Below are 13,516 nucleotides of genomic sequence, written 5' to 3'. Positions count from 1 at the left end.
AGCTGAACAGTAGACGGTGCAGTTTCAGCACATGTGCCTGGTCTCTCACTGATGTACCCTGGCTGAGACCTGACACATCGCCTCCTGGCCCAGTATTTGTGGGTTTTGATGTTCATGTTGTAAGGGCTTGTTCTGTGCAAACGTTCTCTCTCTTCTATGGTCATCTCTCTATCTTTGTTTTCCTCTCTCTGTCTGTACATCTCCCGTTCTCTCTCTCTCTCTCTCTCTCTCTCTCTTTCTCTCATGCTCTCTGCTCACCTTTGCATTCCTTTGACAGACAGCTCTTGCTTCCAGTGGGGGTCTCTACTGCCTGAGCTCTCGATGCGACTCCAGTGTAAATATCTGGCTGCATGTGGGGTTGGCTGTGTGCAGAGCATGTGCCTCAGAGCTGCTTCTGTTTGGAGTGTACACTTCGCCATGAAACTCTCATCCTGTAGTGTGGTATAATCAACTATCCTGTCAGACTTAGACACTCAAAGAAGCAAGCACATTGAGTTTACAGCCTGTGGGGGGCTGGGACCAGTCACTTTGAGCAGAATCCTTTAGAGGGCCTCTAAGCGACATGGGCTGTGGAGAAACAAACAAAGACAGAAATTGTTGGAGATACTCAGCAGGTCTGGCAACGTCTATGGAGAAAAAACACCATTAACGTTTCGAGTCGAGTGACCCTTCTTCAGAACTGGGCTGTGGGGGATGTGAGGCAGAATCTGGCGTCAAATTCATTGAGACCATCTTGACATTGGGAGCACCTCACTCCATCCTTTAGATACTTCTGAATCAACCTGTTCAGAGGGTGTTACCACACACATCTAGGAGCAGGTAGGACTTAAACCTGGTCTTCCTAACTGCACCACAATAGCCCTCACTCCATCTTCTATGCTTTTCACAAATAGCATTGCAAGTTCCTTACTGGGCAGAAGTGAGTTAATAATTGACAGGGATTATTGCTTGTTAAATGTCTTGTTGATGGCACAGCTCACCTCATTAATATTCAACGTTCCATCTTACCAAACTTGCCAAACAAGCTAGATGTCGAGAAATCTCAACATGGACATAAAAGTGGGTGTCTCACCGAATCAGCTCACCACTTGCTCTGAGGGACCTTCATGTTGGACATCAGGTGCACCTATCTCGGGGCGTGTTCCATGGTTACCCAGCCACACCCTCCCCATGTCCATGGACACTGGCTTCTGACATGTGTCAGCCTCTAGGAATAATCATGGCAGATCACCAAACTTCTCACAGGACCCTTCTCTATACATCAGTGCCGCCCCTTGGGCTGCCTCAGTAACTCTCATTGTAATGTTGTGTCCTCAGAGACACACAGCCAACTCATGGACTGCACCACAATGTATCTCTCGTTCTTTGCTCACTGTCTGAGCAGGTACTCTGAGCCTACCTGAATGCTTACAGCATCCCTGCATTGTGTTGCCATTTTGCTCTTTGCCCCTGAGCCTGCAAAGCCAGGCTCATATTACTCCTATCTTGCCATGCTGTTTTGTACATGCACAAAGCCAGTAAGTTTGTCATTGATTATCAGCAGACCTCAGTCAAGTCAAAAGGGGTGGCTGTCCCTCGGGGCATCTGGCACAATAAATGTAGGGCAGCCTCCACCAGTCAAGGGGCTTGGATACCGTCAGTCAGTTCTCAGGGTGGTCAGAATCAGGAAGCACACCTTAAAAGGAGTCTAAAGTCAGGCAGCCAACCATTGATTTGCCTCTTCATGCCCCAGTATGGGCTGTTCTCCCACTGGGGAATGAGAGAGGGAGGTAGATTATTTGTGAGAAGAAATTGGGTGGGGGGCACAGTGCAATTATTGATGAAGGTGGAGAGGTGTCCCGAGTGAGTGAGCAGGCAGCACAGAGGGCATGCAGGGTTAGTGGTGTCAGGAGTTAGAGTGGGTGACAGTGAGGGAAGATAATGGAGGCAACAGTGGATGTGATACAGCATGAGCCCTCATGGGAGGTGGATGCGGTAGCAGAGGTGGAGTGAGTATGAGGTGTTGGAGAAAGGATAATGGCACTTAACACTGGCAAATGGAGAAATCGCGAAGTGAAGAAGGTAATTGACTTTCTTCCTACTTCCTACATTCCTTGAGATGGCTGAACGTACTTTCACTGGGTGGTAACCATGGTCTGGTGGCCTGCACTGCTGGTCCTGGGGGAGTAAGAGCACCCATCCATTCACTGCCCCATAAAGAGGAGCTCCAGATCTCCCACTGTCTGCCATGTCTGGGGCAAATGCCAACAACAACTGGTTGGGCAGCTCTGGACTGACAGTATCTGCCCGGGTCCACATTTTAAAGACTGGGCAGGCGCCAGAAGAGGTGGTGAATACTTGGATACCCACTGAGTGGTGAGTTGATTTGGAAACGGTGTGTGGTAAGATGGGACTCAAATTGGATGTGAGGGAAGCCCTAGGATGTGCTAGGTAGTTAATGTGGCACGTTTGGTAAGATACAGTGAGAAATCTCACTGAGCCTCATAATGGAAATCCCTCCAAAATGTCAGCATAATTCAGATTAAGTGAGAGAAACATAAGATTCAGCCCATTGTTTTTCTTTCTGATGTTCAAAGCCTCTTCATTGTGCTAATGATGGATAGAAAGTTGTAACAGAGCCTGACTCCTGTATTTGTCAGCTCTCTGACTAGGCCCCTGAGTAAGAAGCCTGGTGTTAAATACTAATTGGCTAAGAGGTACCAAAGAACGTGAGTGTCATGAAATCTGGGAGCCCGGTGTATTCACAACCATCTGTTTTCTTTGGTAGTTCCCACAGAGAGGTAGAACATCATGATGACTCCAGTCCTTGTGAGTGCTCGGCCTGGTTGAGAACCTGATCTGGGAGGCCGGGATTGTGAATCTGAATATACAGCTGGATGGGTTTGTGTTCAGACCCTGCACAAACCTACTCCACCATGAAATCCTGCCCCAATTCCTACCTGGCCATTGCACTGTGACAGTCTGGGAAAGGCATTGGGATCCAGAATATCCCAACCTGAATCTTCGATATGTCCAAGTTGTTCCTAACTTCCCCACTTTGCTTCTTTGAGCAGTGCAGCCCTAACCAACCAGTGTGGATGGAATTAGGTGTGATGACAGTCAATTAAACACTTACTGATGTGAAATCCCAGTTCTGTTTGGTGTAAGAGTAACAGCTGAGGAACACTCTTCTTCAGTCACTCATTAACATGGTCTGTGAGCCCACTAACTGGGCATTTCCTGTGGTCCCTCTTGTACCTCACGCACTAACTCTCCTTGCTCCATTCTGTCATGTCCTTCCCTTTCTCTTTGCTCCCCTCCCATGGGCACCTCACCCCATGCCCCCAAGTTACCAGCTGCATGACTTTTAGTTCCCCAACTTTATGATTGCATCTCTATTATCTGAATTGGTAGCCACTGCTCCCCTCAATGACAAACATTTTCAAATCACAAAATGAACGTCTGAATGCAGTTGATGGTGGCATAATGATAAAAATGGACATTAAATCACAATGAGATATCAGACCAGGTGAATGTCAAAAGAGACCAGTTTTGAAATGAGAATAATATCATGCAGATGGTGGAAACCTGAAATAAAAATAGCAAGTGTTGGAGAAACTCAGCAGGTCTGGCGGCATCTGTGGAGAGAGAAACACAGTTGTTTTTCAAGTCTGATAATGACTCTTCTTCAGAACTGAAGAGAGAAATAGAAAATGATGGGTTTTGCACTGTACAGAAAGGTGGGGTGGAGCCAGTGTAATAGAAGGTAAGGGCAGGGATATGTTAGAATGTGAGGAAGATTCATTTTGCCTTAAATAAAACTTACCAGCAGAGAGCTTTCTCACTCACACCTTGAACTGACTACTCAGGTATCGTGGAGATCACAATAATGCAGTAAACTTCCAGTATTACAGGGATATAATTTTTACTGGTTTATTGAGAGTGAGGGGCCTGTTAAAACCAAGTTTACTGTACTTAATACAAGGCGTTTTAAATTTTTTTTTGCGGGACATGGCCAGCGTTGAGGACATTTAAGCCCATCCCTAGTTGCCCTTAAGAAGGTGGGGGTGAGCTGCCTTCTTAAACTGTGGCAGTCCACCTGCTTGAGTTGACACACACCATTTGGGAGGGAATTCCATGATTTTGACCCAGCCTCCTGGGTGTGTCTCCCTCCTGAAACATAACATCTAGGTAACTTTCCCATTCCCTGGTTTGAATCATAGAATCTCTTCAGTTTGGCAAGAGGCCATTCAGTCCATTGAGTCCACACTGCCCCTGCAAAGAGCATCTCACCCAGACCCAGCCATCCAGCCTATTCCCATATCTACCTTGGCTAATTCACCTATACTGCACATCCCTGGACATATGGGAAAATTCAGCATGGCCAATCCACCTAACCTGCACATCTTTAAACTGTTGGAAGAAACTGGATTAGAGTCATACCCATCCACAGGCCTTTTAAATGTTGTAATTGTAACAGCATCCACCCTCTCCTCTGGCAGCTCATTCCATACACACAATGCCCTCTGCCCCCCACACCGCAGGTCCCTTTTAAATCTTTTCCTTCTTGCCTTAAGCCTATGCCCTCTAGTTTGGAATTCCCTACCTTGGGGAAAAGACCCAGTCTGTAATCTGTAAATATTTCTCCTGTTTAATTTGAAGGTTCCCTATAATAGATAGTCAAATTAGCAGCTATTACCAACCAATGAACTTATGGTTTTCTTGTGATGTAATGTTGTCTTATGCTGGGCCCCTGACCCTGGGCTTCAGTTTAACCTTTTCAAAAAATCTTCCAGACTATGAGCCAAAGAAAAACAAGTAAAAAGCACCTCTTCCCCTCTGCACTGAATTCCCCATATATTCACTCAGTCTGTGTCTAACTCCGGATGTGATCCCTCCTTCCTGATTACTTGAAGCTTACTGATCTAATACCTTTGATCTCAGCATACTGGTCAGAGAGCAAGAGGCAAAGGGAGTGGTAATGGTTGTAGAGAGCTCCAGAGTTGTTAGAGTGGCTGTTCATGGTAGCTGTTAAGTGTTTCAACTCTGCTGAATGTAAATCCAAAAATATGATGAGAGGGGAGGCAGTGTCGTCTGTCATGATTGTGATGAGGTCAGTGAGCTGGACCTCACAGAATATGAGTTCCCAGATTGGGGCTGTTAACCTGGTCCAATCAGGAAGTCCTGGCTGACAGATATAAACAAGAGTGACAGGGGTTCTGTTCACTCTGAGAGCTGGCTCTGAGGAAGACGGAGCTGTGGCAAGTATTACACACATGTAGATAAAGGGTGACTTGGTGATGGGATACCAGCCTCTGTGGAGTTATTTCATCATCAAACGGAAGACAGAGGTCATGATCTGATGTTACGGAGTTGATCGTTTAAACTGCCAAATGGAAAATGAGGTGCTGTTGTTCCAGTAGCTGCCCTAGGATAGCAATGGTAGCCTGGGAGTGAGATGGTTTATTGAAATAGCAAGCAGCTTGGAATTCAGGGTCATTTCCTATATACCACAAAGCAGTCACCTAGTCTCCATTTGCTGTTGCCAATGGAAAGAAGACCACACTGTCAGCAGTGAATGCAGTTGACCAGATTGAAAGAAGTACGAGTGAAACTTTGGAAGGGCTTTGGAAGGTGAGGAAGGAGTGGGGGCAAGTGTTACACCTTCTGCGAAGGTGCCGTGGGAGGGGGCTATGGTTTTAGGGGTGATTGAGGAGCGGACCATAGTATCACAGATGGAATGGAATGGTGATGGGGGAAGGAAGGATGAAGTTGTTGTTGTATCCTGCTGGTGGCAGCAATTGTGAGAGATGATCTTTTGATTGCAGAGACTGGTGGAATGGAAAGTGAGCACAAGGAGGATCCTATTGTTGTTCTGAGAGGGAAGGGAAGGGAATGGGTATGGGCAGAAATGTAGGAGATGGATTGGACATGGCAGAGGAATCCTGTCAACCACCTTGGGGAAATCCTCAACTGAGGTAAAGGAGGGCATCAGAGGCAGCCTGGTGGAAGGTGGGATCTGCAGAACACGTGCAACAAAGATTGCAAAAATAGAATTTAGTCCTTTCAGGAAGCAGGGTTTGAGGATGTATAGTTTAGATAACTGTGTGAGTCAGTGGGTTCGTCATGAATATTGGTGACCAACCTTTCTGGCTAGCTCAGTTGGCTGGATGGCTGGTTCACGATGGAGAGTATGTAAACTGCAGGGTTTGGTTCCCATTCAGGCTGAGGTCACCATCAAAGTCCTCCCTCCTCACAGTCACCTGAGGCATGGTGGCCCTCAGGTTAAACTCAACACCAGTCGTCTCTCTGTAATGAGAGAACATCCCTGTGATCCTTTGAGACTATGGAGACCTTACTTACTGACTTATTTTAGCGAAAAACTCCTTTATTATTAATAAATGGGCAGTCAACTGATCTAGAGTCCCTTGGTTTCCCTCCTTTGCCGGTTTGGTATCACATTGATTCCTGGCATTCAGGCAGGCACCAGGAGCAGGTGTACCTGTGCTTTTTGCTCACATTGAAGTATGCTGGGTTTTCTGCCCCTGTTGAGATTGTTGGTGAGTGCCCTTAAGCCAGTGCCAATATTGGTGTATACCAGAGTGACAAGATTACTCACTGCCCACTCCCCAGGGCTTCCTGTCTGCACGTGCCATAAGTCCTCACCCCCTTCTTGATTCCTTGCAGCCTCTCCTGAGATCTCAGACCCTGACACTTTCCCTTAAGCCTTCAGCCAGTTCCCTAAAACTCTCAGCCTCCCCTGAGCACTCATCACTTTTTCCTAACCCTCATCCCTTCCTCTCCCCCACTAATATTTTACGTGGCCACAGGTGAAATTTCCTCTAACCATGTTCCTGTGAAGTACCTTGAGACACACATTGACATTATTTCATGCAAGTTATTGTCATAAGAAAGCACTTTGGGCTTTCTTGTGATTATGTAATCTGCCTCCCTCAATCACCCATTCCTGTTAACCTCAATGGTTAAAATCAACGAGGTAAAAACAATGACTGCAGATGCTGGAAACCAGATTCTGGATTAGTGATGCTGGAAGAGCTCGAAGCTCCTTGGATGCTGCCTGAACTGCTGTGCTCTTCCAGCACCACTAATCCAGCCTCAATGGTTAACCAACCTCAGCCTTCCTGGCCTCCACATCTCATTCTCTTTCCCACCCTGTTCCGATCTGCCTTCATCCCTGTTTTTTTTGTATCTGATCTTACTGTCTCCATCAATGCCTCCCAACTCCCAGCCCCAGTGTCCTGTTTGACCCTTAACTCATCCTTTGCAGTTTGCACACAGCCATACTCTCCTTTATTGTAACCTGTGTTCTCTTGGTGATTTCTCAGGAGTCAGAGGACACTTCCCGTATCTCCATCTCCTTCTTCCGTCTGTTTCGTGTGATGCGCCTGGTCAAATTGCTGAGCAGAGGAGAGGGGGTTCGAACTTTGCTGTGGACGTTCATCAAGTCCTTCCAGGTATGAGAGCATAGCCGTGTGAGTCAATCACAGACTGAACTGCAAAAGGACAATCAAATCAACTGTCAGCCAGTGCCAAGCTGTAGCAGCAAAGGAGGGAAACAGTTAAAGACTTTAATAATCAGCAGTTCTGCGAGATCTGAGAGCAACTTATCCAAATGGCGAGAGATTGCAGAGCTCTGAGATACAGAGGGATCTGGGTGTCCTAGTGCATGAATCGCAAAAGGTCAGCCTGCAGGGACCAAGTAATTGGAAAGCTAATAGAATGTTATCATCTAACATGAGAGGGTTTGAATTTATAAGTAGAGAAATAAAACGAACTACCAAGGCTGGCAATCTGAAACAAATAGAATTAGCTGGAGAAACTCAGCAGGTCTGGCAGCCTCTGTTGAGAGTAAAATGGAGTTAACATTTTGGGTTGAGTGTGTGTTAACCATGCCTCTGATCAGCACAATATTATTGAATGGCAGGAGTCTGAAGGGGCTGACAGATCTACTCCTCCTCTTTGTTTGTATACACCTCTTCCTGATCGAAACAGCGACAACTCTGTAAATGAGGCTGGCTGTGACCCAAAAGGATGGACACCCTGATGAGAGAATGGGATCTGATCTAGGGGATGGTTGGGAGCTGGGTCAGCACCAGACTTCTCACCATCTCGTGGATACATGCTTTGTGATCTGGCTTTTGCTGAAAAAGGACACATTTTGTCAAATTCTTGTGTCAAAAACTTTGGCAAAATCTTTCACAAGAAACCTTGATGAGAAGCCTGAACACAATGTGTCTTTTTTCAGCAATACTCACATTCTAGAGAGGAGTATTCAGTGCTTTTGTTGTTGTTTTCTGACAGGCTCTACCCTATGTGGCTCTGCTGATTGTGATGTTGTTCTTTATCTATGCTGTCATTGGGATGCAGGTAAGACCAGGCTCCATTAACCCCACATCCAGTTGAGGGAGGTGCTCATTAACCCTCTAATGTACATGTAGATTTCCACAAATCTGTTTGTACTGTAAATGAGTGCTGTACAAAGACCTTAATGCTGTCCATAAACGTTAATGCACCGTAATCTTGAAACCAAATTCTTTCTCAGCGATCCTGTAGAGACATCTCTCTCACCTCTGCCATCTCCTGTTGTTAATCAGGTCTTTGGTAAGATCGCCAATGTGGATGGAGCACAAATCAATCGCAATAATAACTTCCAGACTTTCCCACAAGCTGTGCTCCTGCTATTCAGGTGAGTGACTCCCTGCCCATTCACCCCTGACTGCCCTTTCACCCACCCGATTGACTGCCCCCGACTCCTCCCTTCCCCCCTGACTGACTGTCCCCTTTGCCCCCTGACTAACTGCCCCCTTGTTCCCTGATTGCTCACTTGCTCTGTGACTGGTTGTTCAGTGCTGTGACTAACACAGCCTCCTGACTGCCTGCTCCCTCCCACTTGGCCCCTCACCCCAAATCTGACCTTTCACCCTGAGCCTGAATGCCCACGTGGTGTCCCCTGCAGTGGCTGACTGTATTGTTGTCATCTCTAGATGTGCCACAGGTGAAGCTTGGCAGGAGATCATGCTGGCCTGCCGACCTGGCAAACTCTGTGACCCTGAATCTGACTACATGCCTGGCGAAGAGTACACCTGTGGAACCAACTTCGCTATTTTCTACTTCATCAGTTTTTACATGCTCTGTGCTTTCTTGGTAAGTGAGAATCACCCAGGAGTTCCCTCAATAAGGTGCACCTACAGAGACCAGGAAAATGTAATCTGGGGGTTGGATATAAGGTCAAAGAAACAGTTTATACCAGACAGTGAGTGCAGGGCAGGGTTGGGGAGTCACTACTTACATAAGGCTCCAGCAAAGTTCAAATTGAAATCTTGCCCCTCCCCACCCCCAAACAAAAGACCTCTGATACAACTTGGAAACATAGACAATGGGAGTAGGAGTAGACCATTCAGCCCTTCAAGCCTATACCAGCATTCAGTATGATCAAGGCTGATCGTGCAATCTCAGTATCTCGCCCCCGTTTTCTCTCCATACCCTCAATCCCTTTAGCCACAAGTTCCATGTTCAGCTCCCTGAATTTATCTAATGAACTGGCCCCAACAGCTTCCTGTGGGAGAGAATTCCACAGGGTCACAACTCTCTGAGGGAAGAGATTCTTCCTCATCTCAGTCCTGAATGGCTTACCCCTTATTCTTAGACTGTGACCCCTAGTTCTGGACATTCCCAACAAAAAGGAACATTCTCCCTGCATTTAGCCTGTCCAGTCCCATCAGGATTTTATATGTTTCTCCTCATTTTTCTAAATTCCAGCGAGTACACACCAAATCGACCCAGCCCTCCCTCACGTGTCAGTCCTGCCATCCCAGGAATCAGTCTAGTGAACCTTCACTGGACTCCCTCAATAAGCAGAATGTCCTCCCTCAGACTAGGAGACCACAACAGCACACAATAATCACGGTGTGGCCTCACTAAGGTCTGCAGCTTAACTGCAGCAAAACATTCCGACTCCTATACTCAAATCCTCTGGCCTGACCTAGTGGGAGGAGCGAAAGGATTGACTCCTATTCTATATACCACTGTCAGCAGATGATTAAGGCCCCTGAGAAGATGTAGGAGGGATTTACTGACAAGATTCCGGGACTGGAGGAGTCTGAATTGATACGAGGAGAAGCAGGGGTCAATTTTCAAGGCCAGAACAGGTTAGCTTAATAGAGGTATTTCAAATGGCTTAGTAGAGAATATAACAAGGCCTTGGCCTAGTTGCATTTTCACTGAACTGTTAATCCAAAGACCCAGGGGACTCGGGTTCAAATCCCACCACAGTAGGTTTGGAATTAAAGGGTCTAATGATGACGATGAGTTCATTGTCAATTGTCAGAAAGATCCATCTGGTTCACTAGTGTCTTTTAGGGAAGGAAACTGCCATCCTAATCTGGTCTGGCCTACGTGTGACTCCAGATCCTCATCAATGTGGTTGACTCTTAACTGCCCTCTGGGCAATTAGAGATGGGCAATAAATACTGGCCTAGCCAGCGACAGCTTCATCCTGTGAATGAATTTTAAAAAAACCTCTTTCCAATGGCAGTAGAGTCAATGACCAAATGAGACAGAGTTAAATGAATTACCAAAAGAACCTGAACAGGCTCAGTGGGCTAATTGGTGTCTCCAGAGATCACAGAGAACCGTGAGGCAGACTGTCCAGTAAATGAGAGAAAAGGTCTGTAGGAAGATGGAAATAGATGGGCTCATGACATTGTGATTATGAGCTCTGGATGGTAAGTGTGACCATAGACTGGTTGGGTGAATGGCTATGTGAAGAATTTGTTCTCAGATTGGCTGCATTCATTGTCCATCCCAGACTGTTCTGAGAAGATGGTGGTGAGCCATTTTCTCAAACCACCACAGTCTGTGGACTAAAGGGTTCACTGTTTGTAATCATATCTGAGCATGTGCTATGCCCTAATGACACCAGATCATATAGAATTGCAATTTTAGTGTGTACGGAGTAGGTCCCAGAGTAGATTACGATGCAGATTGCTGGTGTAACGTTCCTGCTAGAGAGTTCCCAGTGTAAGGTTCCCTGTGTAGGGTTCCTGGGGTAAGGTTTCAGGTATAGGTTCCTAGTGTAGGATTCGCAGTGCAGGGTTCCTGGTATAATGATCACTCTGTAGGTATGTTCCGTGTATGTTCCTAGTATAGGCCTTGTGGTGTAGTGATCCCAGTATGGATCCCATGATGTAGGGATCCCAGTGTAACGTGCCTTCTTTACAGTCCTAGAGTAGGACTTTCACTGTATGTTCCTTCTGGTGTAAGGATTTGATTCTTAGTTAGGGATTCTGATAAGGGTTCCCAATGTATGATTCACAGGGTTCCAGGTCTGAGATTCCCGGAGTAGGTTCCTAGTGTGGGGATTCCAATATGAGTTCCGGGTGTAGGGTTCGCAGTGCAGTGTTCCTGGTGTAGGGTTCACAGTGCAGTGTTCCTGGTGTAGGGTTCACAGTGCAGTGTTCCTGGTGTAAGGTTCACAGTGCAGTGTTCCTGGTGTAGGGTTCACAGTGCAGTGTTCCTGGTGTAGGGTTCACAGTGCAGTGTTCCTGGTGTAAGGTTCACAGTGCAGTCTTCCTGGTGTAGGGTTCACAGTGCAGTGTTCCTGGTGTAGGGTTCACAGTGCAGTGTTCCTGGTGTAAGGTTCACAGTGCAGTGTTCCTGGTGTAGGGTTCACAGTGCAGTGTTCCTGGTGTAAGGTTCACAGTGCAGTGTTCCTGGTGTAGGGTTCACAGTGCAGTGTTCCTGGTGTAGGGTTCACAGTGCAGTGTTCCTGGTGTAAGGTTCACAGTGCAGTGTTCCTGGTGTAGGGTTCACAGTGCAGTGTTCCTGGTGGAAGGTTCACAGTGCAGTGTTCCTGGTGTAGGGTTCACAGTGCAGTGTTCCTGGTGTAGGGTTCACAGTGCAGTGTTCCTGGTGGAAGGTTCACAGTGCAGTGTTCCTGGTGTTGGGTTCACAGTGCAGTGTTCCTGGTGTAAGGTTCACAGTGCAGTGTTCCTGGTGTAGGGTTCACAGTGCAGTGTTCCTGGTGTAAGGTTCACAGTGCAGTGTTCCTGGTGTAGGGTTCACAGTGCAGTGTTCCTGGTGTAAGGTTCACAGTGCAGTGTTCCTGGTGTAAGATTCACAGCGCAGTGTTCCCGGTGTAGGGTTCACAGTGCAGTGTTCCTGGTGTAGGGTTCACAGTGCAGTGTTCCTGGTGTAAGGTTCACAGTGCAGTGTTCCTGGTGTAGGGTTCACAGTGCAGTGTTCCTGGTGGAAGGTTCACAGTGCAGTGTTCCTGGTGTAGGGTTCACAGTGCAGTGTTCCTGGTGTAAGGTTCACAGTGCAGTGTTCCTGGTGTAAGGTTCACAGCACAGTGTTCCCGGTGTAGGGTTCACAGCGCAGTGTTCCTGGTGTAGAGTTCACAGTGCAGTGTTCCTGGTGTAGGGTTCACAGTGCAGTGTTCCTGGTGTAAGGTTCACAGTGCAGTGTTCCTGGTGTAGGGTTCACAGTGCAGTGTTCCTGGTGTAGGGTTCACAGTGCAGTGTTCCTGGTGTAAGGTTCACAGTGCAGTCTTCCTGGTGTAGGGTTCATAGTGCAGTGTTCCTGGTGTAGGGTTCACAGTGCAGTGTTCCTGGTGTAAGGTTCACAGTGCAGTGTTCCTGGTGTAGGGTTCACAGTGCAGTGTTCCTGGTGTAAGGTTCACAGTGCAGTGTTCCTGGTGTAAGGTTTACAGTGCAGTCTTCCTGGTGTAGGGTTCACAGTGCAGTGTTCCTGGTGTAAGGTTCACAGTGCAGTGTTCCTGGTGTAGGGTTCACAGTGCAAGTGTTCCTGGTGTAGGGTTCACAGTGAAGTGTTCCTGGTGTAGGGTTCACAGTGCAGTGTTCCTGGTATAGGGTTCACAGTGCAGTGTTCCTGGTGTAGGGTTCACACTGCAGTGTTCCTGGTCTAAGGTTCACAGTGCTGTGTTCCTGGTATAGGGTTCACAGTGCAGTGTTCCTGGTGTAGGGTTCACAGTGCAGTGTTCCCGGTGTAAGGTTCACAGTGCAGTGTTCCCGGTGTAGGGTTCACAGTGCAGTGTTCCTGGTGTAGGGTTCACACTGCAGTGTTCCTGGTGTAGGGTTCACAGTGCAGTGTTCCTGGTGTAGGGTTCACACTGCAGTGTTCCTGGTGTAAGGTTCACAGTGCAGTGTTCCTGGTGTAGGGTTCACAGTGCAGTGTTCCTGGTGTAGGGTTCACAGTGCAGTGTTCCTGGTGTAGGGTTCACACTGCAGTGTTCCTGGTGTAGGGTTCACAGTGCAGTGTTCCTGGTGTAGGGTTCACAGTGCAGTGTTCCTGGTGTTGGGTTCACAGTGCAGTGTTCCTGGTGTAGGGTTCACACTGCAGTGTTCCTGGTATAGGGTTCACAGTGCAGTGTTCCTGGTGTAGGGTTCACACTGCAGTGTTCCTGGTGTAGGGTTCACAGTGCAGTGTTCCTGGTGTAGGGTTCACACTGCAGTGTTCCTGGTGTAAGGTTCACAGTGCAGTGTTCCTGGTGTAGGGT

At 47.4% G+C, this 13,516-nt stretch overlaps 1 protein-coding gene across 3 annotated transcripts in view; it reads left to right on the top strand.

Moving 5' to 3' along the window:
* LOC122562953 (voltage-dependent L-type calcium channel subunit alpha-1S-like) overlaps positions 1-13,516 on the top strand; it is a 235,396-nt gene that overhangs the window by 180,299 nt on the left and 41,581 nt on the right. For 2 of the 3 annotated variants that reach the window (XM_087973777.1, XM_087973779.1), the window contains 5 exons: positions 278-334; positions 7,326-7,454; positions 8,302-8,367; positions 8,595-8,686; positions 8,985-9,144. In XM_087973777.1, coding sequence (XP_087829903.1) covers positions 278-334; positions 7,326-7,454; positions 8,302-8,367; positions 8,595-8,686; positions 8,985-9,144 — 504 coding nt within the window. The remainder of the gene's footprint in view (positions 1-277; positions 335-7,325; positions 7,455-8,301; positions 8,368-8,594; positions 8,687-8,984; positions 9,145-13,516) is intronic. The other variant, XM_087973778.1, reaches the window with a different exon arrangement.

The sequence above is a fragment of the Chiloscyllium plagiosum genome, unplaced genomic scaffold, assembly GCF_037043375.1.
Source record: "Chiloscyllium plagiosum isolate Xiang-an unplaced genomic scaffold, Cpla_swu_hap1 HiC_scaffold_26, whole genome shotgun sequence".
NCBI lineage: Eukaryota > Metazoa > Chordata > Chondrichthyes > Orectolobiformes > Hemiscylliidae > Chiloscyllium > Chiloscyllium plagiosum.
Note: the sequence above shows the minus strand (reverse complement) of the source record. Positions and strands in the feature narration are given on the sequence as shown.